Raw genomic sequence first — 25,252 nt, forward strand, 5'->3', positions numbered from 1 at the left:
TAAAGAAAGATGTGATTGACTGAATGTACAACTGCTTTTGAAACAACACTGTCTTCAATGTGGAGTAAAAGCAAAGCAGAAATTAGAGAAATATAAGTGCTCATATTTAAGAAAATCAAGTCCTTATAAGTATCTGAGGAAGCAGGCAGGAACCTCTAAAGCTATCACAAAGCTTCTGGGTGTTTCCAAAGCCTGAAAGAATTTATGTCATTGGCTTAGAATTCGTCTGAGATCATTTGAAAACCTACATTTTTTTTGAAACAGGCACTAAATTTCTTAATAACTGGCTTTCAAAACAATGTAAAATAGGAGGCGTATATACTGTGAGGGAGACAAAAGGGAATGTCTTCTATTTTCCAGGCCCTATGCTGAATATTTAATAGATATTGATGAATTAATACTGAACAACCCTGTGACAGAACAGTTGTGGACTGGATTGAAAAAAGGACAAGAAAAAGGAAAGAAATACAAGACAGATTTATATCTGTGAGTTCATATTATATACAATAAAACGTGAAAGAAACTATGGATTTGCAAAGTGTGCAATCTGTAGGAATGAAGGGAAGAAAGCAGAGGGGGCAAGGAGAGAGAAGACGAGGAGTGAGCGGAAGGAGAAAGGAAGGGGGGTGGAGAGAGAAATTTTTTAACCAGCAGTTACTAATTCAATCTGATTGCTGACTGACTGCTAATAGATACACTGAAGAACATTCTAGAACTGAGTATTTATGTTTAAAGTACCTGGATTGGAGTAAATCATCCTATTCTATGTTCACAGCATGAATTGTCTCTTTGCTAAATGAATGAAATATTTAACACATTTATAAATGTATTCTGTCAGTATATATCTAGCAGTTAGAAAGATATCTCATTCACTATTTGGCTTTGCATAATTCTTACCATAATGGCTGCAGAGCTATCCAGGTAAATTATCCTTCTATAATTTCCAAACATATGACTTAACTCATCCAAGAAATAGGAATGAGGATTAGGGTGAATTTTAAGGTGACTAATTTGCCTTTACAAACTCTTTTAATAAAAGTGTATCCATTAGACCTGTACCTACATGCTACTTAAGAATGTTCAATTAAGTTAAAATCTATGACAGGTCTGCTTTTATGGTGCTGTGGTTGAATGGAAGGATCAATGNAGGTAAAGTTAATATGTGAATAAACCAAGAAAAATTAGAAAATAGAAGACAAAAATATAACAGAAAAGAGAATTTCTATAATGGGACACAAACTAGCACAAGTCTTCTAGTGGTGGTCTTGCTTTCCATTTGCTTCAGGCAAATATCCCAATTCCTACCCTTCAGTTTCTTCACAAATTATAAATGTTAAAAAAGGGCAGAATAAATGGCCTCTAAAACCCATTCAAAACCAGGAGACACATCCAAATTTCTAAGTAGGAGAGATGCAGATATGACAATATGTTAGAGAAAAGCGGCCCAATGACTTTGTCTTAAATTATATTTTGGGGCAAAGCCACTTTTTAAAATTAAATTAAATGTAAATTAGTGGTGATTTGAGGAGAGTGGAACTAACAGAAATATGGAGTGGGTTTTTAAATACCTCAAAGTCCCTCCTTGACTTTGCTACTATATCTTGACATATTAGCTAGTGGGTTTATGATACTATTTGAAAATAAGAATATTCATATGAATGCTAATTTTAAGTTATTTTGTGGAGTCTGGGACTCTAGAAACTAGTTAGAGAGTTAAGAAAATTTTATTTGATCTTTTAAAGGAAGAACTTCAAAAGTGAGATATATCTACATTTAGGTAGTTTCTGTCACGGGTGGGTTTAGACACGAAGCTAGAGATGTCATAAGAATGTAACTAAAAGATGAATAATTGAATCAGACGTAGATGTGTCCCATCTCTCAGAATCTGTGCTTTCATGAGGACAGAAGAAAGGGGGTTAATTCTAAATAGCTTGAAAGGTGAATATGGAGAGGGAAATAGAGGGCATTCAAGGTGGAAGAATCCTTGGAAGCAAAAGCATAGAAACTTCCCATACAAAGTTGTTTAAACAGTCCTCTGTGTGCAAAAGGGTCCAACAAATATATAGGTGAGAGGCTGATAGTAACGCTTCTACATGCTAACCCTGCAGCAAGGTGAAAAATCAAGCTGAGTAATCGTCACTCGCGGCAAGATGACAATGAGTCTCACCAGGTTATGAGATGCGTTGCAAGGACAATGATCAAGAGTAAATAAAGTTGCATCCAAAGATGCATTTTGCTTACATAAATTATATTCTGATTTGCTCTCTTGAGTCAAAGAGTTTCTATTATAAGTATCATACATGCTGGGAATTACACACAAACAATAGCTTCTGGATAGCTTTTGGTGATAGCTTCTGCTACTCTGCATATAATGATGTAACTGCAGTTCTCTTAAATTTCTGTTTGTTAGATGTGATTTTTTACAACAACATTTCTAAAACCTTTATGTATTAACATATTTTAATAGGTGGGAAAGATAAAGAAAACACAGACATTGCAAATGCTGAATGGTAGCAGTAATTCCTTGCTGATCATTCGAAAGAGGTAATGATCTAATTGAAAACAAATGATGACCAAAGCAGAACGCAGGACAATGGCACCCATATTCAAGTTAAAAAAATCCATTTGATGTATTTTTATAAATTTAATGGTAAAACAACTTTTACTTATGATTATTTTAATAATACCCACTGTTTTGCATAATACGTTGTCAGGTATAGGAAGGTTTTCCTTCATAAGCCTCAATGGGTGAAGATGTTGAATACCAGAGGAGAGGCAGTAAGATCAATTTGAAACCTACAGCTATAGTCTCTGATAACATAAGGCATGCTTTCCAATAAATATGATGAGGTAGCAGAGTCTATCAAGTCTTATACTCTCCTCAGTATTGGTATACAATAAACTGGTCCCTCATAAAACCTAGGTATTATGGATCCATTTCACAGTTGGAAAAATTGTGGTTAAATGACTGTCAAGGTCAGAAATAGTAAATGGTGAGGGTTTTTTGTCCCCCAAATAGTAATGAAATAGATGGATTTAATCAGAATAATATGAATGAGAAATGAAAGGGGTAAGGATTCAATTACTCACATTAATATCAGGTATTGAAAAGAATGGTAGAAGACATAAGATACCTAGCAAACTGCATTCCATGTGGTTTGGGTTTGTTGCATAAAATTAGAGTTTATTTCATATTCCTAGGATTCCATGAAAAATCTTTTCAATTCATTTTCTGAAGTTAAAGTTTTAAGCTTCTTGCTATGTGTTATAATTACAATTCAAAGTAAGTAAAAGCTATACCATACTTTGCCGTTATGAGGTAAAGCAGTCACATCATTGTGTAGGAATGTATGTGTAGCAACAAAAACTTTGTGTCTTATAGGATTTCATTAGGTCATATGGAACCAAACCATAATGATTTTTCATCGCCAAGGTTTATTCTGTGTAGCAGGAGGAGTTACAAGAGAAGAGAAATAGCTTTGTTGTCCTAAAAGGACTGAAAAGGTTGAAAAGTACAAACTATTGAAGAATTTGGAAAACTGGTGGGTCTGTTATTAGAAAAAGATTTTTGAAGCAAAAAGAATGAGAAATACTAAGATTACTTTATATATAATTTTATAGAACAGAAGTCTATTTTTAAGAGCATTGGCTCTGTCAAATTATAACTGGCATGTTTAGTCTTCTTTATTTATTTTATCACTCTTCCCAATGTTTTCTGTGACATTTACACAAATGATTCTATAATTCATACAAACAGTGCTAAGTACAAAGTAACCCAATGGTTAAATTATGTTATTTCACTGCACTTGTCCAAAAATGTTCACAGGTAATTGTCATGTTCATTTAAAGGACAGTTTTAGCTTTAAAATGGTATTAATTTTGATCCCTTTTAAAGAAGTGGCCTTAGAGTCATGGATTTATGTTTTTTTTTCTTTCTATTCATATATTATGTTTTTCTACAAAAGTATGAGAAACTGTTTTAAGGATTTTAAAAAACATTAAAAAAATAAGGAGCCGTTTTACTGATTTTTAAGAGGACGCTGAGAAAACTCCACAGGCTTGAAGCCAGGTGTTCTGGAATCACTACTGCCTGTGCCCATGATGAGCTGGGAGACTTCTTTTTTCCTGTTTTCTTTCTTTCTATCTTTTTTTTTTTTTTTTTTTTTTTTTTTTTTGGAAAATACTTCTTTNGACCTAGACTGTAAAGTAACAGGAGTAGTACCTATGTCAAGTTATTGTCATGAGCAATAACCTGCATAACATTTGGGAAGTATTTTGTGAATAGTAAGCCAGCACACAAATAAAAGGTACTGTTGAGGTGTCTTTGTCTTATCTTTAAGTGAACAATTCAAGGACTCCTGTGGAGTAGGTGGTGAAAGCAACACAATGAAATTGGGTTTAGAATATTTTACCCAAGTTGGAAAAGTGGTATTTTCCTGTTGCAGAAGATGACATGGCAGAAGGGGAGAGCAGAGGTGACTGGTTGCCAGCATCCTGAAGCCCTCCTGTGGAATGGGAGCGCAGCCACTCTTTGCCTTCTTCTTGGTTGGCCTGCCGAGACGATGGGGTATATCTGCAAAACAGCAGAGCTAAGACACTTAAGCACATCTACAAGGGCAAGGCAATACCGGGACAAGAAAACAATTGAGAGGAGCTTACTATTCAGACTGAACAACATTCTCCAACAGATTGAATCTAATTATAATTGCTTAGTTCTTCCAGATGATCTGACACCATCTGTTTGAATCTCACAGGAAAAAAAAAATAAAGGATTTTGAAAGGAAAATTATGCTTCTGTGAGATATGGGGTTGAAAATCATAAGCAATGAGCAGCCAGCCAAGTTAATTGAGAAGGACCCAAAAGCACAGTGCTTGGAAGGATGTGAAGAAGATGAAGCACGGACTAAATATGGCAGACAGTGGTAGGCCAAAAGCCAAGAGAACTGAAGTGGTGGTTACAGAAAAGCACAGGAAACGGTACACAAATTGACACAACTTTTTCTGGGGAAAAACAAAAGAAAAAACATTAAAATAAACATTTATTTCATTAAAATGCCACTTTATATCATGTCTAGTTTTTTGTTTTTTTTTCCCAAAAAGGAAAAAAAAACTGGGCTCACTTTAGTGGAAAATAAATTTCTGAAGCAAAATCTTGAAATGNCATCATGTCTAGTTTTTTGTTTTTTTTTTTTTCCAAAAAGGAAAAAAAAACTGGGCTCACTTTAGTGGAAAATAAATTTCTGAAGCAAAATCTTGAAATGGAATAATTAATTATGAGCTGTTTGCTATTATTCGGGGACTGGAGAGAAAAACAAGATAACAGGGAAAGACCTATTTGGCCAGTGCTCATTTTCACCAGAGTAAGTAAATTCTTAGCATCAAAGAATCATCAACTCATTGTGTTCATGCGTGTTATACTTCTTTTCGTAGTTCATTTTATATCCTCTCTTCAGGTAAAAGTGTACAGTAAAGGATGGCCATGGGTTAAATTTTCATTTTACTTTTTATGATGAGCTGAATGATTACTTTGAGATTATTATGAATACTGGAATAATTCATATCTAAACTGACCAGCACTCCTGGAAAACAGAAAACTCTTGAGTTTCTACCAAAAGGATTCATTAAAAATTCATACCTTAATGAATCAGTATTTGTCCTCGGATGATGAAAATATATTTTCTTTGATTCAAATTAGAGCATCCTTCAACCTTTCAACATTAACTGGCCACATCTGTAGACTATATGGGTTGAGGTTTTGCAAGCATATGCCTCCAAGATGCAAAATTAGGGAAGTTAACTTTTTTTTAACTTACAGAAGTTAAGTTCTGAAATCTACCAAAAGTTGCTGCCCCCCAAATAATGGTATTTACATTGGATTTAATTTACTGAGTCTTGAGCTCTACAGGTATCTCTAACTGAGGCTTATCTCACCAAGTCCTCAGGCCAGAGAAAACATAAGGATTAAAAGTGATGCCATCCTCAAAGGCAGAAACTTCATTGCAAACAAAGAAGGAAAGCAGGAGAGAGACAGCACACAGAGTTTACATAACAACAATGAAAGGCAGCAATTGTGCTGAGAGAAATATATACCTTAGTCCCTTTTTGGGTAGTGTATTTCTGTCAAGCTGCATGCTGTTAAAACAAAGAAAACCCCTAAGGACATAATGTAAACAAAAACCTCAAAATTACACATCCAACAAAAAATGGTTCACTAAACTACACCAAATAAAATTTCTGTAACACACATCTAATGTTTAACTTATTGGAAAAGTCCAACTAAAGGTGACCAGATATCCATTGTTGTAACACATTCGAGGCTAATTTAGTGACAGGATTATGAGCAGGTAGGTTACATGATATTAACATTATCCCCTGGGAGAGTCTATTTACTTCCTCCTATGGTATTTTTTCTTCCCTGTGCAACTGACTAGACTTTCACTGTGATTTCAAATGCAGGAGAGTCATGTGTGTAAATCAGATAGATATGCTCTGCCTAAGTTAAAGCGACCACTTCTAATGGACAGAGGAGAGGTCAAAACCACTCGATATTTACTTTTTGTATTCAGATGATTTTTATGAAAAACAAACGCAAGTTATTTCATTTGCATACAAGAGAAGAAAAATAATATATAATAAATATCTGCCTGAAATGTCATGTTTTTGGCACCATTTATTTAAATATTGAATGAAATGATGCAATCTTTTGGAAATTATAAATTAGGCATTTCAGAGGCTCTACATTGTATCAGTCTCTATTTTAAAGAATTCTCAATTGGTCATAGAACGGGATGAAAGGATGTGTCTGGAGAAAATGAGAAATGGCCTCTCTAAAAATAGAAGAGTGTGTCAACAGTTAAGTGGGACAAGTCTAGGGATTTCTGTTATAAAATCTGGCATGTGGATAACCGAAAAATAAAATTAATTTGAATTTGAAGAATAACAGCTCTCTTCCAGTAAAACTTCCAATGATCAACATTAAATACACAGGATATGCATGATGGTGATGATATAACACAAATGCAAACACCGACTTAAAAATCAATTACTCAAAATCAAAGCTAAAATGTTTTCTTCTATGGGTACTCCGTTATTTAGCACTGCAGTAGAAAGCCACCAAAGACATTATAGGACTTTATTTATAGGGAATTTCCACATAAGGTAATTACTCAATTATGCAGAGGCCAGTTCTAGTGTATATTTTGACTACAGAAGTTTTTGAATAGTGTGGATAGGCAAACAAAAAGGAATCATATTGAACAAATATGAATAACCTGTAAATATGAACTACGGCTGTGCTAAAGCATTAATATGGCCTCAGCCATTTTAAAGACGACCTTTTTCATGTGGGCAAATTTATTAAAGCTTACCATCACAGAGGAAATTGAAAATAGGCATTGTTTGCCAATATTATCAATTATATAAAATGTATACATTTCTATCACTCAGAGATGAAAAAAATGAAATTTAATGAAATTTAAATTTAATGAAAGAAAAGTCAGAAAAATGAATTTAAATTTACCAGTAGAAGTTAATACTTTAAGTAGAAACATCTGTTTGAATCTGGATAGTACTGGTTTATAATGCAGACCCTTCCCACATATCCTGAGAGGTCCCGAGAGGTCCCAAACTCGCTGCTTGTAGGGCCAGCAGGCGGTGGGAACTAGGGAAGTGGGGGTTTCAGCCAGCAGTCTGAGGAGGTCAGCTACTCTTTATTTAAAGGCGATAGATGCTGTGCAGAATGGTGCAGGCAAGGTTGTTCCATCTGATATGTAATAAGCCAGCAACTTGTAAAGGTGGTTATAACTTTAAATTATTTTTTAAATGTGTATTTATTTTTGAGAGAGAGAGAGAGAGCGCATGAGCAGGGGAGGGGCACAGAGAGAGGGGGACAGAGGATCCAAAGTGGGCTCTGTGCTGACAGCAGAGAGCTCAATATGGGTCTCAAACTCATAAACTGTGAGATCACCACCTGTGCCCAAGTTGGATACTCAACTGACTGAGCCACCCAGGTGCCCCAAAATTATTTTTAAAGTTTGATTACGTTACAAGGAACAAAACAAGCTAACCAAAGTAACCGTGAACTGGTTGTGGTGCCAGGGCCATCAATGATCTGGGGCAGCTAGCGGGAAAAATCACTGAAGAGCTTTTTGTTATTATTTATTATTTTATGATATTTTAATGAAGAGGAATTTAAACAAAGAAACGATTGGTTCAATAACACTGAGATATGAATATATCAATAAAATATTTGAAATTGTAGATAAACAGTTAAGCCATGAACTTCTATACATCTCTATCATATCACTCTAATTACTTCATCTTAAATATTTCTACTTTAGCACACTTTCTCTCAGGTGGCTCTTTGGTTTCCTTAGAGTTCCCAACATTCTGCTGCCTGCTTAGTTAGAATTATGCCAGGATCTCTGATAGGATCTAATTTTCTCTTCAACAGATCATAAATTTTCTTGAATGCACTTTAGAGGATTAGAATAAATTGCTACTGCCTGTAGTTTTGTTCTCAAGAAAGGAAAAGTACAACCTGTCATATCAAAAGTTATTTTGATTCAGTAATTTACTAGGAGGAACTAATTAATATTTATATCACATATTATACCAATGAAAGTATTTTATTTTTCAAATTTAATATTCATCAGTACATTTCCCTAAAAATCAAGGGCAAAATATGAATTTATTTAAAATTAGTCTATTTGGGATGCCTCGGTGGCTAGGTTGGTTGAGCATCCGACTTCGACTCGGGTCATCAACTCATAGTTCGTGGATTCGAGCCCAACGTCAGGCTCTGTGCTGACAGTTCAGAGCCTGGAGCCTGCTTCAGATTCTCTGTCTCCTTCTTTCTCTGCCCTTCCTCTGCTTGTGCTCTGTCTCTCTCTCTCTCTCTCTCTCAAAGATAATAAACATTAAAATAATTAAAACAAATAAAATTAGTCTATTTATGATTTATTTTAGAAAAATTGTTTACCTGGATATATTTAATACTGGGACATTTCCATTTGTAAAACTGGTCTATTTCAAAAACTGAACAACAACAATAATAAAAGATTTGCTTAGAGAAAATAAGTAACTGCATATTTGCCAGTGTATTTCTAAGTGAAAACATATATTGGCTACTGCTAAAACATATATCAAAGTAAAATATTAGCATTGCATTTATATCTATAATAATCAATGTATCATCTGGTTTGATTTGAGAGTTACTTGGTTACAAATAGTTACTTGACCACTTTTAATATCCAAATGCCAGAGAAATATGGCTAAATGGTCAATTTTTTGCAGCCATATATATGATTAAAAAAATCAGTATTTTGGAGGGTGATTTGCATTAATAAAAAATGACCTATTTGCAGTGTGCTTAGTTTGGTTATAAAGGTGTTATTTGGAATCCTCATATATGAGTATACAATCAAAGATACAAACTATAGGTTGTTTTAACAGATTTTCAATATACAGTAAACCTTGGATCTTGACTAACTTGTTTTGCGAGCATTCTGCAAGATGAGCAAACCTTTCTAACACATTTTAACTTCATAATTAAGTGATGTCTTGCAATCTTGCAATATGAGTAGTATGTGATGCCAAACGTCACATGATCATAACTGAGCCAATGGTTCTTGAAATTCAACTTGATATATGAGTGCTCTGGATTACAAGGATGTTTCCAGAATGAATTCCACTCACAAACCAAGGTTTTCCTGTAATTTGATTTACTTGTTAAAAGTTTTGAACATGACATATGAGGATGTCCATTCACCTCAAAGTACAGAACCTCAAATCTAAGATGCTGTAGAAAGCCTAACTTCTGAGATAGAAAATTAAACGAAACCATACAAAAAACAATGTTTTTGTGTATACAGCTGGTCTTTATGTATACTATCTATCATGACAAAACTAGGAGGTATATAGATGGCAAACGCCTACAGTTTAGTCTCTATACCCAGCTCCTTGTCTTGTGTCTCTTGGCCCAGTTATTTATTTATGAAGAAGAGTGTTATTTTGTAATTAGCAGCCCACCATAGGAACTATGAACCATAAATATTTCAGTTCTAAAATTCTTTGATCGGGGGGATGTCTTATGGGCATGGCTGTCCATGTCCTGTTGGGGGGCTGGGATGTAGAGTGGGAGGGAAGGAGCAACGTTTAGCATTTTACACAAGAGAAACAGAAGAGCAATGGGAACTCTTGGATGAAGGGCCATCCAGTGCAAAGCAGTAAGAGTCTAGGCAAGAGCCTTAGTTGACGTTTTAAAACATGATTCTGGGAGTAGGGCTGGAAGTCTGGAAAGAGGTGGTATGTCAGAATGAGAAACAGACTGAACAAAAGGTTAGGAAACTATCTGAGGACATTTTCAGTGGTTAGGAGCACTTTCACCAATAACATAATTAAGACATGTGGCCAAGACCATTTCTGAAAGTTGTAGGCGTGGCAAGAAACAAATCACATTGAGTCAATCTGGGAAAAAAGTGGCCATTTCAGGGCATTTTGCTGGGGGGAAAGAGTCAGTACCCAAATGTCTGAGAAAGGATTTTTGGTGTGAGAGAATCTAAAGGCATTTTGGTCAACAGTGACACTTTCTGGAAAGTATGTTAGGTAAGGGCTGCCTCCTAATGTTCTTTATTTTAAGTAAAAAAAAATAAAATAAAATCTCATTAAACCAATGGGAAACACCTTCTAATGTGATTTATTCTCAAGGGGTCTATTAAAAATATCACTGCTGTTACTAATTTTCTCTAAGAATTCTTATCTGACAATTGACGTTTTTCTCCAATTCAGCCAGGATTCCCCAGTGAGCCTTTTGCTATTTTCCCACAGAAGTGCTAATAAAACAAATTTAACATATTGCTCAGAGCATGACTGGCGAATCCATTTAAATTCGGTCTTTAAAAATACTTGAATTATCATAAGGAGCTGTGTTGTCTTGGAGCTCAGGCCAAATTGTTAACATGTCTTCAGAGGACATCATCTGATACATAAATATGTGCTTTGCATTTTATTCAAATTGCCTATTTGGTATATATGGATGCATTCATATGAAGAAACTTAATTATACAATTATCTTATCCTTAATGGCTTTTTCCCCTTCTATGTACATGGTAATATGAGCAGACAAAAGGCCCATTAATCTTATATCCCTTGAATTTTATGTTCCTTTGCGGAGTGGCACACCCACGTACATCAAGGGAATTTACTAGGGGAGGAAGGTAGGCGCAGCGTAGGGAGGAGGGGGGAAGACTTCATCGATGCCTCTAGGAGAGCTCACCTTTCTGAGAGAGTAGATCTCACACTACCCGTTCTCATGAGCAGGCTTTGCACCTCGTGAGTGCCTGTGGTCAGTCCAGACAGGGAGCCATGATGGCTGAGGGGGAGGTCAATAGACTCAGAGCTCGTATGGAGGCTAGTCATGGACTGGTAACTCGGAGTGTCCTTGCTGCCAGCAGAGGAACTGCTCAGATTGGCAGCCCACACGAGACCACCTGATGTGAAAGAGTGAACCGATGCTGGGCTGGAAGCCAACGAGTGACTTAAGCTTATAACGTCTGTAGTTAAGTCTGAGGGTTTATTGAAGAGAGGGCTGCTGCTGCCACTCAGCCCACCAGCACTGCCCATGCTGCCCGTACCAGACGACGGTGACTCCAGACTGCCTTGCCGCGCTAAAGTGGTACTAGGACTGGGCATTACTGAGGAGGATTTCACACCCTCAGTATTAGGTGCAGGGGCAGATTTGCCACCTGCCTTGGCACCAAACAACCTAAAAGAAAAACAAATAACAACTTCAGTTGTTCCAAGAAACGGATATCCACATTTAATATTTAGGGTTACAGAACACAGAGCCAAGCGTGCTTCGGTATTGCGAGCGACCAAGCACTTCCTGTCTCTGTGCTATTAGAACGTTATAAGCTTGAACTTCTTAATCTTGTGCCAAAAAAATCTCTCATATCACCATAAGGGTAAGTCGGTACTGGGCGGCCACCCACATGGTGGGGGGAAATGGGCAAAACAAAAGTAGATCAAACATGAAAATCCCTGGCTTTCACAGTTTAAGTGATCATGAGAATCTTTCAAGAAAGAGAGTTTGAGCACATTTACTGGTACCTATTTACAGAACCATTATAATGAAACAACTTCTGCGCATTCGGTATGTAACACTTAAAATTTTTTCTTTCTTTCTTTCTTTTTCTCCTTGTAACAGTTTATTCACAATCTAAAAGGAATGCTTAAGGCAAGGTTTAGGAGGTTATGTTACATGGCTGGTGGCCTGAGTGGCTGTCAGAGAGCAGTTGGTTAGAAACAATATTGGACACTGTTGGCAACATGTTGGTTTGTGGGTATTTTCCTCAAGAAAGACCAAAGGGTTTTATGTCAGTTGCCAGTGCTATTCAAATACATATTTATAACAGAGATTTGAAACAGTTGGTGCTAACTTAGATGTTGGAGTTCAGTTCAGAAAACATTTTAGTTTTGTAAATGAAGCAGATGATATAATCGAATTTATGTAAATATGGAAATAAAGTGATATGAAGTAATGGCATAATGATTACTAACTAATTAAGTTGCAGTGAAATCCATCTTTCCTACAGTGAAATATTTTATGACGAATATGAGAAATTGTTTCATAGGTAATGGGCCACTGGAGGGCACTATTGGCTTTTATTTAAGCAACAGAAATTAATTACTCCCACTAGAAGTCATTATTCTTTCCGATGAGAATCAACATTTCAAAAAGCCAGTTTTTCAGAATTAATGTTTCTACTGAGGAATATAACCTCCAGCTTTTCAAACAATCATGTAACTGAGATTGCTTGAAATGTAAAAGTAAATGTTTCAAGACCCTTTACTTCCCAGTTATCAAGTTCTTACTTTGGTCATCATAATAAAAACAAACATTAAACATACTTAACTATAAATAGACTATAATAATAGACTATAAATGTAATAGTATATAAATAGACTATAGGTCATACTCTATCATTTCATAGATGAGGGGATAGACCCAGAGAGGTTTAATCATTTATCCCGTCTTTAACCACATGTACTTTCCTGCCACTTAAAACACATTAGTATTTAAAAATAATGATATCTCACAGCAGAATTTCACATATTTAATATCAAAGACAGTCTTTGTACAGAAACTAAGGTATGCTGCTTATCAGAGTCATATCAAGCAAAGCAGATGAAGCTAGAAAATCTAGCCCATTCCTTAGTTGTTACCCTATATGAAACATCTAAATGTTTTCAAATTCTGTCCATGATATCATGCCTTGACTTTCATGAATCTGCCAAGATATGGTACTGCATCAATCTGCCCAATGTAATCTTCTACAAGAAAAACAATTGCATCTACGTTCATGATCACTGACTCATTAAGAGCCAGCAAGATAATAAACACTGGAAATGAATACCAATAGTCATAAAGACCTATTTTGTTTTATTTGTAATTGTGGAAAGGAGTGATGGAAATCTATGGAAATTTTACAAGCGATCACTTTATTTTATCACCACCCCTAGGTACTGCCATCTGCTTTTAAATTTCTTATAAATGCTGTTTATTTGCTAATATTAGACGATAATGGAACTGGGAAGCTTGAGCATTTCTCAAAACAAATACCATTTTTTGATAGTTTTAAGATTCTACGGTTATACATACCTTACAATATATACGTAGGGTACATATACTTAGGATATAATATTTTGGACACACGTATATTTCAAATGTCTATATAAACGGTTCACATGGATCCTATGGTATAACGTATTCTACTTGCCCAGCGTCAGTTTACACATTCTTACCTTCGAAACGTAGGTGAGGCAATGTCAGGATACTTGGATCCCGGCTGCCTGAGCCCTTGCGTCGCACAGGCACTGGCAGAGGTGGGGCTGGATTTGGGGGACCCTGACAAAGAAACACTCTCTGAATCTGAGACTGCCACTTTTTCCTTTTCCTTGTCTGTCTGGTTGACAGTGACGGGACTCGAGCGCCCCGACCCGATCTTAGTAGGTTCTCTGAGCTTCGAGGTGGTGGCACCGGCCGACTTGCTGCTGACGTTGGAATCGATACTGCTGGTGCTGGACCTGTGGCCGCCTCGGCCGGGGATGCCGCTGGCGCTGGACTTGGAAGGGCGGGGCAGGCTGCGGTACTGCAGGGAGTTCTTGGAGCTCACGTGCAGCACGCCGTCGTCCTGGTTCTGAGAGCCGTCCAGACTGGTTTTCCTCCCGGCACCGGACTTCCCACTGATGGCAGCCGACTTGGGAATTTTACCCAGCGTAGCCGATCCGCTTGTAATTGTGGCTCCACTGCTTGTGATCATAGTAGATGACCCCACGCCGCTTGACTTCTTAAATCCAAAAGAGCCAGGAGTGGCTGATCTTCCAATACCCGAAGGGGGCTTTTTTCCTTCATCTCCGCTGCTTTTTCCTGCATCTGAAGGAGACCTCTGTAGAGATGATCCTTTTAGAGGCGTTTTGCCTTTCTCGGAAGCTTTGGCGTCATCGGTTTTCCCTAATTAATGAGAAATACACAAATCTACATGCCTGCACACTTCAATTCCATAATAGCTTTTTTTAAACGATGTGCAAAAAAGTGAATACATCTTTATGCTACTTCAGTTCCTAAACATCAATATAGATCTAAATAGGCATGAACTTTAACATACTGAGAGGACTGAGTACACAGCTATAAAAACATGGCTCTTAGAGGAAATGTGATGAGTGATGAAGGAGATAAATTGAAAACGCACAGTTTTGCAATTTATTATTATCTTCTATCTCACAATTCTCTTCCTCTATCAGGATAGCACTTAATCTTATCAAGCTAAGTGCCAGAAAAATAATTCACTTGGATATATATATAAGGTGATTATATTACCCCTGGTAAATCACTAATTCAGGTGGCATTATTTAAAATTAGGCACCATCTCATTTTTATTTTTTAACTTTCTTTGTTTATTTTGAGAGAGACAGGGAACATGAACAGGGATGGGGCAGAGAGAAAGGGAGAGAGAGAATCCCGATCAGGCTCTGTGCTGCCAGGATGGAACCTGACATGGGGCTTGAACCCACAAACTGTGAGATCATGACCTGAGCAGGCATCAAGAGTCAGATGCTTAACCAACTGAGTCACCCAGGTGCCCATAATGTTAGGTACCATTTAAAAAATAGGGAGAGAATCTTAAAAAAAAGATGGTACAATTTGACAGAATTCTTTCACTCTTTTCTTTCATAAAATATAATTCACAAATGATGTTTCAAATCTCCAGAATTCCAACCCATTAGATTGGCGTGGCTGCTTTTGTTTCTCAGTGGTGGTAGTGAAAATTAGAGGTACGCTTACCATTACACTCCATAAATATTCCCAACTTTCATAAGGAGGTCAGAAAGAATGCAATCTTTCTAAAAAGTTTTTTTAATGTTTTATTTATTTCTGAGAGAGAGAGAGACAGCATGAGCAGGGGAGGGTCAGAAGGAGAGGGAGATACAGACTCTGAAATAGGCTCCAGGCTTTGAGCTGGCAGTCAGCACAGAGCCCTACGTGGGGCTAGAACCCACGAACCGTGAGATCATGACCTGAGCCGAAGTCGGATGCTTAGCTGACTGAACCGCCCGGGCGCCCCAGAAAGAATGAAATCTTATTTTTATTATTAGGGAGACTTCTTTTATTTGCACATGAACAGACACTGACGGTGGCAGAATAGACACTCAACAGCCCCACATTATGATGGTGCTCTCTAGAGACTGCCAGATTGTTACATTCCTGTGGACTTCTGTGGCAAAGTATGTGAAATTTACATGAACAACAACAACACAAAAAACTACACAGAGAAGAATAGAATTTAATTAAAAAATAAAGCTATCATTAAAGAGAACAAAGACTGAATGGGAACTATAAATTAAAACATTTTTGCATAACAGCTGTGAAATGACAAGCCTACCAGGGGTCTTGAGTGTACTTGCTCCAGCTTTCTGCCTAGAGGACGCTCCTCCTTGGGCAGACATGCCTCTTCTCCAGGAACCTGTCTGGGAGATGGACAGTGAGGCTTTCTGCCCTGCCTTCTCGGGGTCTTCAGGAAGTCCCGAGGAAACAGCCTTCCACTTGCCACCACCATCCCCATGGCTGTCGAAGTCCTCTTCTGTTTTCTTCAGCTCCTCGGTAGCATCCCATGGGTCATCTGTTGTAGAACGTTTCTCTGAATCTGTCTTCAGCTATGAGGAAAATGTTACAAAGAAACTTTTTGCAGAAAAATCTATAAAGTGTGAATAGGCACTGCAATGTGCTTTCAGATAACTGGTTAAAAAAAAAAAAGCAGCATTGATTTATATTTCAAAAGAATCCCGAAGACTCCTATTTTTATCTCTGTCTTCTGAATTTAAGTTTCATTAATTTTAGTCACACAATTCTCACTGGCACATATTAGAGAATGTTGGAATAAATATGTGCAGAAAACCCCAATTAAATACTCCAGAGAGGAAGAAATTTTCTATGTCAAATTTAACAAGGAAAAGTAAGACAAGATAAAACTTAATTATCTAATATCCATTCTTGATTTACCATTCTCAAGAGATGTAGTAATTTATTTCAGAGATCAATACAAAATTAATCAAGGACTATTTAAAGTTAGACTATTAAAATATTCTTAGAGTTAAAAAATATCAGTATTATAAAAACAGATATGGTAAAATAAGTCTTTCTGGGTTGGCTTATGAGCAACAGAAAAATACATATACACAAGCTGCTTCAGTTTATGAAATTATTTCAGATGAAGAAGTCATGTTATATATTTTCTTAAATTTTATTTTAGAGAGGGAGCGAGTGAGTATGTGAATGGGGGAGAGGGGTAGAAGGAGAGAAAGAGAGAGGGGAGAGAGAATCTTAAGCAGACTCCATGCCCAACATGCCACCTGAGGTGGGACTCGATCTCACTGCCATGAGATCATGACCTGAGCCAAAATCAAGGGTTGGAGCCTTAACCAACTGAGCCACACAGGTGTCCCCATGCTATATTTTAATTTAATATAAAATAGTTTGGGAAAGAAAAAAACTGGCAGGAGCATTGGAAAAAGAAAGAAGGCGATTCTCACCTGTGTGTTCTTCCTGGAAGGGACAGTGATGTTAGAGTAAGAGCTGACTGAGGATGTAGTATTCAAGTCGTCTGTGCTGATATTATCGAGGGTGTCACTGAGGCCACTGCTCACAGAGCTGCTGTCATCCCAGCTAAAGACAAGACACACAGCAGCAATGAACTAAACACAGGATGCACAAGGCAAGTCACCAATATTCCACATAACATCATGTCTTGGAAGGATCATCCTCGTTTCTTTAATCTCATGATGAGAAGTTATTGACTTTCCATTTTTGGAGAATCACATTAAATATGAGTTGAACCTTATCTAATATGTGCAAAGAATCAGTGCAGGTCCAGGTCCCTATAGAATGAACGAGAACACTGCTACAAATATACCGTTGTATTAGGAAAGAATAAAATTACCAATGACTTTTTCTCCTGGAAAAGGCAATATTGCATATAAGAATTCATTCTTTGTTCTGAAAATTAAAAAAAAAAAAAAAGAACTGTGTTTTAGTTAGGAATCAAAGTTCTTCATTCTTTCTCCTACCGTAGTTACTACTTCTAATGAATCACCAACTTTTGAACATTGAGTTTCATTGGTAGCATATCATTTCTCCTGCCCTACCTCACAATTTCTGACCTAGACAATAAACACTGGTCTTCCTGCCTTTGGTCTTTCTCAACACAACTTTGCCAAATTTGGGTCAATGAGCAAAATGAGCAAAAATTCACATCTGGCCATGTCACTCCTCTTCTTCAAAGACTTCTCTTTACCAAAGCCATAGATTCCAGAATAGAATGTGCCTGCCTCAACAGGATGAACAAAGCAATCCACTGGGGTGTAAGAAAAATATCTGAAATTCTGAATATATTCGTTTTTAATCTAAACAAGAAAAAAGCAATTAAGCTATATTAATATTCATGGGCGGGCTAACATGTGCAATCTCACTTAGTCAATGTGTCAGATGATGCAGAAGTAATGTAGGATAAGCAGGATAACTTGAATGAGAAGAGCAGCTCCACAGGCCCAAGGGGTGGGGTGTGCTTCTCTCACTTACTGTCTGGCTCTCAGTCTATTGTGATGTATTGCTGCTTACCTATGCTCTATTAAGCAAATTCATCCACATGGGATACATATGTTAGATGCAGACAAAAGTTAAATGTCATTAAATGACAAGTAGCTTTAAAAACCTTCTACAAATAATCATTATATCAAGAGAGTATCCTTTTAAAAGTTTTATTGATTGATTGATTGATTGAGAGGTTGAGAGGTTGAGCAAGGGAGGGGCAGAGAGAGAAGAAGAGAGTATTCTGCACAGGCTCCATGCTCAGTGCAGAGCCTAACATGGGGCTCCATCTCACGAACCATGAGATCATGACCTGACCTGAAATCAAAGTTGGACGCTTAACCAACTGAGCTACCCAGGTGCTCCAAAAGAATGTCCTGAATGAAAGCATAAGCAAACCACAGAGAAACTGATACTTTTTCTACTCTGATATGTGTACTTTGTGAGTCATATCATAAATTCAAAATAATAGTAATATATTGAGATCACTTATAAAATCAATAAGAAATATACTTATCAAGAAGAAAATAAAATTTGAATTTATAGCAAATACTGTTAACGATGATCCCACCCTAGCTGTGTATTTTGCTTGTGATATTAGGTACTGATAGCATAAAGCATCACGATTACCAAAGATTCTTATAAGTCAGATTGTTTTTGAGAACTGTATTTTAATTGATATATAATTAACATGCAACTTTATATCATTTTTAGGTGTACAACATAATGATTTGATTTATATATCTATTGAAAAATGGTTACCACAGTAGGTTTAGGTAATATCCATCATCACACTGTTACAAATGTTTTTCTTGTGATGGGAACTTTTAACATTTACTCTCTAAGCAACTTTTACTTATTTCTGTATGTATGTATGTATGTATGTATGTACACATATATATATATTAGCTTTTTTTATTTTCAGAAAGACAGAGAGAGAGCATGAGCAGAGAAGGGGCACAGGGAAAGGGAGAGAGAGAATTGCAAGCAGGCTTTATGCTGTGAGTGTGGATACTGACATGGGGCTCCATCTCACAAACCATGAGGTCATGACCTGGTCCTAATCAAAAGCCAGATGCTTAACCAACTGAGCCACCCAGGTGTATCCAGATTCAGTATTTCTGAAAATAGCCTCTTCCAATGTCAATCTTAGCATCGGTGACTATAAAGTCAAATGTAACAACTCTGACAATAATTATAACCATCACTTATGTTTTACAACCATTTAAAATCTCAAATGAACACAATAACTTTGTGATTAAAATGGCATAAGTGACAGAATCTATAACAATATATAAATATTGCAATCTATAAATAGAAATCTATAAGTAGGGGCACCTGGGTGGCTCAGTCGCTTAAGCAATCAACTCTTGAATTTGGCTCAGGTCATGATCTCACAGCCATGAGATCAAGCCCCAAGTCAGGCTGGGCACAAAGCCTGCTTAAGATTCTCTCTTTCCCTTAGGCAGCCTGGGTGGCTCAGTTGGTAAGCATCTGACTTCAGCCCAGGTCATGATCTCATGGCTCAGGAGTTGGAGCTTGGTATCAGGCTCTGTGCTGATACCTCAGAGCCTAGAGCATGATTTAGATTCTGTGTCTCCCTCTTTCTCTGCCTCTTCCCTGCTCATGCTTTGTCTCTCTCTCTCTCTCTCAAAAATAAACATTAAGAAAAATTTAAAAAAAGATTCCCCTCTTTCCTTCTCCTTCGACCCCTCTCCCACTCACACTGCCTCTCTCAAAAAAAGTATAGTAACATATATCTAGTTAATAAATTAAATATCATAGATTATTAAAAGAACATAAAGAAAAAATTTCCAAATTTAGCTTAGTGTAATAAAAAGCAAATGGATTCATAAAACTAAACTCTTTATGTTATACACCTCAAACTCATATAATTCTGTATGCCAACTATACCCAATAAAAAAATTAAAGCGTTTCATTTGAGTCTTTTTTAGATGTTCACAGCTAGTATGTTCACATGCTATTCTTACTTTACTATCTCACAGAGTTGTATGAGAAGCAAATGAATCACTTACACAAACTATTTTATAATAACTTTTCCATCTCTTCCAAGATCTCAAATTCTGGAATCCCATTTTTTGACCACAATATTCCACATTTTCAGCATGCTGAAATCTACTGATTCCTAATTTTACATCAACTTTATAGAGAGTTCCTATTACCCATTTTTACCAGCCTTCTTGTATGTGGTTTTAAATTCTAGTGAGCTCTTTCCCAAGTGATGCAAGACCCAATGGTGCTAAAGCAAAGGGATCACTAAAATAATAGTTCAACCAGTACTGTTTTCTAGTTCTTGCCACCTTAATAGTCTTCATATCTGTTTTGACTTTCTTTTACTTACATGTATGTTTTCTTCATTCTTATTTTGGAAAATACAAGAAAGTCAACAAATCATAATGACTAATATAATAATAATATGTATTTTATTCCATATAATAATATGATTATATGAAAAAAATCATTGTTATGATTTCTCAGGGCTACTTAGGAATTCTGTGTTATCCAAAAGTAACCTTCCTGTCGACTGGAGGAAGATAGCAGCAGAGCGGGAGGACCCTAGGATTGCCTTGATCCCTGAATACAACTAGATAACTACCAGCTCATCCTACCTACCCCAGAAACTGACCTGAAGACTGATAGAACAAACTCCACAACTAAAGGCCGAGAGGTCTCATCGATGAAGGTCGGAAGTGTAGAGACATGGAGAGAAATGTAGCCACTGCAGTGGGAAGGGAGCACGGTCACAGAGAAGAGGGAGAGACAAACTAGCACACAGGCGAGTGCACAGGGAAGACAATTCCCCATAACAACTGGCTTGGAAGGCAAGAGTGACTGAATTTCAGGAGTTCTTGCAAGGAGCTGGGCCGAGAGCCAGGAGTTTTAAAGGTCAGTGGATTTGCCTCAGGGAGAGCCGGGAGGGCATTGCACTGCTCTTCTTGAGAAGAGAGGACAAGCAGCCTGGGGACATACGGCACGGAAAGAGAAATCTGAAGAGTGCCTGGGGCACACAGTGTGAAGGTTATTTGCTGTTCTTGGAGTATATCCCAGAGAGGCAGCATTCATGAAGAGAGCCCTCCAGGAACAAAGGAACTAGCTAGCACCATTCCCTTCTCTGTTCTTCTGTACAAGCACAGGGCCACCTGTGGAAACCAGTGCAGTGCCCACACTTGCTACCTAACTTCCATACCCCAAGCCCCTCTCTCCACTCAATTCCCTGCTCTGTAGAACCACCCCTCACAGTTACACTTGTCTCAGTCCCAGAATGGAAGGAACCCTCTCTGATAAGACTCGCTGAAACACCTTTTGCTATACCACATCTTTCAATTGTGGAGTTTTGCAGAGCCTCAGTTCTGGCAAGAGTGGCGGACTCATTTCACAAACAGACCAGAGCACATCTAGTTAAAATTCACCACATTCAGGCCAAGGAGCAAACATTTCCCACAACTGCAAAAAGAACCTCTGCAGATGACTGGTCTGAAGGATAAAGTGACAAGGACACAATAGCAGGATGTACACAGTACACATCTGAGACATTCCTTAAAGCACTAGGCCCTGAGAGGCAGAGAAAATCACGCTGCAGGGCAACAGAGAACCTCTTCTTTATAAGGCCATTACCTTTAAAAGTGGGAGACTAGCTGATTTTTCTAACACAGAGAAGCAGGCACAGAGGCTTAGACAAAGTGAGTAGACACAGGAATTTGTCCCAAATGAAAGAACAGAACAAAGCTATGGCCAGAGATTTAAGTGAAACAGATATAAGGAACAGACTGACAGAGAATTAAAAGTAATGTTCATAAAGATACTTGATGGACTTGAGGTAAAGAGTAGAGGGCATCAGTGAAACCATTAACACAGAAATAAGGAATAACACAGCAGAGATAAAGGGTTCAATAAATGAAATCAGAATGAATGATGGAATGAACAGCAGGCTGGAAGAAGCAGAGGAATGAATCAGTAATCTAGAAGAGTAATGGAAAATAATCAAGCTGAACACAAGAGAGGAAAAAGAATTATGCAAAATGAGAATAGACTTAGAGAATCCAGTGACTCCACCAAATGTAATAACCATGGTATTATAGAAGTCCCAGAAGAAGAGAAATGGGTAGAAAATTTATCTGTAGAAGTAATAGCTGAAAACTTCCCTAACGTGGGGAAGGAAGCAGATATCCAAATCAAGGAGGCACAAAAAGAACCCACAACAAAATCAACGAAAGTAGTTCTACACCAAGACATATTGCAATTAAGATGGCAAAATATAGTGATTAAGAAAACTCCTTAAAAGCAGAAAGAAAAAGGAAGACAGTTACCTACAAGGAAAATCTGATAAGGCTACAAGCATATTTTTCAGCAGAAACTTTCCAAGCCAGAAGTGACTGGCATGATATATTCAAAGTGCTGAACAGGAAAAATATGAAGCCAAGAATACTCTAGCCAGCAAGGCTGTAATTCAAAATAGAAGGAGAGATAAATAGTTTCCCGGAGAAACAGAAATTAAAGCAGTTCATGATCATGAAACCAGCCTTGCAAGAAATACTAAAGGGGACAGTCAGTGCAAAGGAAAGACTTAAAAGTCACAGTATGAAAGTGGGAAACACGAAAGCTGTAAAAATGAATATTTCTGGACAGACACATGCAAAACAGTGAAACTGGACCACTTTCTTACACCACACACAAAAATAAACTCAAATGGATTAAAGACCTACATGTGAGATCTGCAACCATAAAAATTCTAGAAGAGAGCACAGCGGTAACTTCTTTAATGTCGACCATGGTAACTTTTTCTAGATAGGTCCCCTGAGGCAAGGGAAATAAAAACAAAAATAAATTATTGGAACTACAGGAAAATAAAAAGCTTCTGCATAGTGAAGGAAGGAATCAACAAAACTAAAATAAAAGGCAAACTACAGAAAGGAGAAGATATTTACAAATGACATAACCAATAAAGGGTTAGTATCCAAAATATATAAAGAACTTATAAAATTCACTCTCAATAAAGAAATAATCCTATTTTAAAAAATGGTCAGAAGACATAAACAGACATGTCTCCAAAGAAGACATCCAGATGGACAAGAGACACATGAAAAGATGCTCATCATCACTAATGCAAATCAAAGCTAAAATGAGATATCACACCAATCAGGATGGCTAAAATCAACAACACAAGAAACAACAAATGTTGGCAAGGATATGGAATAAAAGGAACCCATGTGCACTGCTGGTGGGAATGCAAACTGGTGCAGTCAGTCTGGAAAACAGTATGGAGGTTCCTCAAAAAGTTAAAAATAGAGCTACCCTACACAAACAAAATAAGTAAGTCAGAGACCGTGATACCGCTCATATGTGGAATTTAAGAAACAAAACAAATGAGCAAAGGAAAAAGAGAGAGANACCAGGTGGTGTATGGAATTGTTGAATCACTGTATTGTACACCTGAACCCAATGTAACACTGTATGTGAATTAACTGGTATTAAAACAAAAACTTCAAAAGAAGTATTTTTCTTCAAATTCCAGAAGCATAGTGTTATTCTCTTCTTCCTTTGGATTCCAAAATCTTCCTCCTAATACTGAAATTGCTTTTACAGAGGTCAATAGATCCATGAATTGAATGCTTACTATGTGTCCCACTCTTTTAATTACTTAACATATATTATATGATGCTCAAATAAAACCATGAGACAGGCTTTAAAAAGATTAAGAGGTTCAGGTTGGTTAAATGACACCATGGAGCTGGGATCTGAACCCAGGAATTCTGTCCCAAAGCTGATTAGCATTATGCTCCCCTGCCTCTCATCTTTTCACCCATTCTCTCTTGTAATATATCCATGATGAGTCTTTACAGGCTCTTTCAAAGTTCACAGACTCCTCCAAACCCTTTACTTTTTCCTCTTATTTGGGATTCCTTTGAATTCCTCAATATTCAGAAATTAATCTTAACTCACCTTTTACCTCTTCCTTGGAAATTCTCTAGTCTTCCACAACTTCAGTATCACCACTTAGATTCACATCTTTAATCAGGTTTGTCCCTGACTACCAGATCAGCATTTCCAGCCTTCTAATGGACAGTTTGTCTTGGGTGTCCTGTCAACATCTCAAAATCACTCTGCCTAGATTATATCACTTCTCTTTAAAAATTCTTCTCCTTTTCAGTTATTGACATTACCTTTATTACATTATTAATCTTCCTGCCATAAAATGTATTATTGCCCCTCTTCTCTCATTTGGCTCCATTCTTAGTTGTCTCTAAACCTTGAAAATCCTTCCCAGGCACAGGCGACACCTTTTTGTGCCACCCCTGTGTTCCACATACCACTGCCTCTGCTTGTCCTTCCTTCCACGAAAGCTATCAGTAAATATCTGCTCTTATTGATTAAGTGATGAATAAATTATAGCCCCCTTTCTTGAAGAACTCAGTGTCAACTGTTGGAGACAAAAATGTAAACAAATGATTACAGTATAAAATGGTAAGTGTTGTGACAGAAGTCTATGTTAAATGTATGGTATGCCAAACCTACTATCACTTTTTCGAAGAGGTGAAGAACTATTTCACAATAGGAATATCGTGGAGTGATCAGATGAAATCTATGTTAATCACTGTATTGTAGCATATACTGCCTGTGATATGCATTTTTTTCTATATTCTTTTTCTATATTCTTGATCATGATGTGAATTACCTGAAGCCACGGACTGTATTTGATTTATCTTTATAATCCTAGCACCTCTCATGGTGTCTACTATTGAATAGATGACTAGTAGATGTTTGTTAAATGAAGGAAACAATTTTACTTTGAAAATGCTGCTTCTATCCAGTAATGCTAAATTGAATTGAATCCAATAATAAATGTAGATTTTGAGAAAAACTTGTTTAACATCTTTCTCTGCTAAACAAACTTAAAGGAACAAATTTTGATTGATGACAACATTATTCCCCTAATATATTTTGTGATTTTGACTTTCATCTTTGATTTTGTAGATACCAGAATTCTCCCTAGGTAGGATGCAATTAATCTTGTTTATTATGGCACACTTAATTAATTAAGTTGAAAAAGCTTCATAAAATAGGGTTTTTTTCTGAAAAAATGATAATTTA

At 37.0% G+C, this 25,252-nt stretch overlaps 1 protein-coding gene across 1 annotated transcript in view; it reads right to left on the reverse strand.

Moving 5' to 3' along the window:
• NAV3 (neuron navigator 3) overlaps positions 1-25,252 on the reverse strand; it is a 256,522-nt gene that overhangs the window by 78,488 nt on the left and 152,782 nt on the right. Inside the window, exons 11-15 of the mRNA XM_077770208.1 lie at positions 17,089-17,221; positions 15,942-16,212; positions 13,804-14,512; positions 11,276-11,764; positions 4,413-4,573 (exon numbers count right to left, since the gene is read on the reverse strand). Coding sequence (XP_077626334.1) covers positions 4,413-4,573; positions 11,276-11,764; positions 13,804-14,512; positions 15,942-16,212; positions 17,089-17,221 — 1,763 coding nt within the window. The remainder of the gene's footprint in view (positions 1-4,412; positions 4,574-11,275; positions 11,765-13,803; positions 14,513-15,941; positions 16,213-17,088; positions 17,222-25,252) is intronic.

Source organism: Crocuta crocuta, unplaced genomic scaffold (assembly GCF_008692635.1).
Source record: "Crocuta crocuta isolate KB4526 unplaced genomic scaffold, BGI_CrCroc_1.0 scaffold317, whole genome shotgun sequence".
NCBI classification, from domain to species: Eukaryota; Metazoa; Chordata; class Mammalia; order Carnivora; family Hyaenidae; genus Crocuta; species Crocuta crocuta.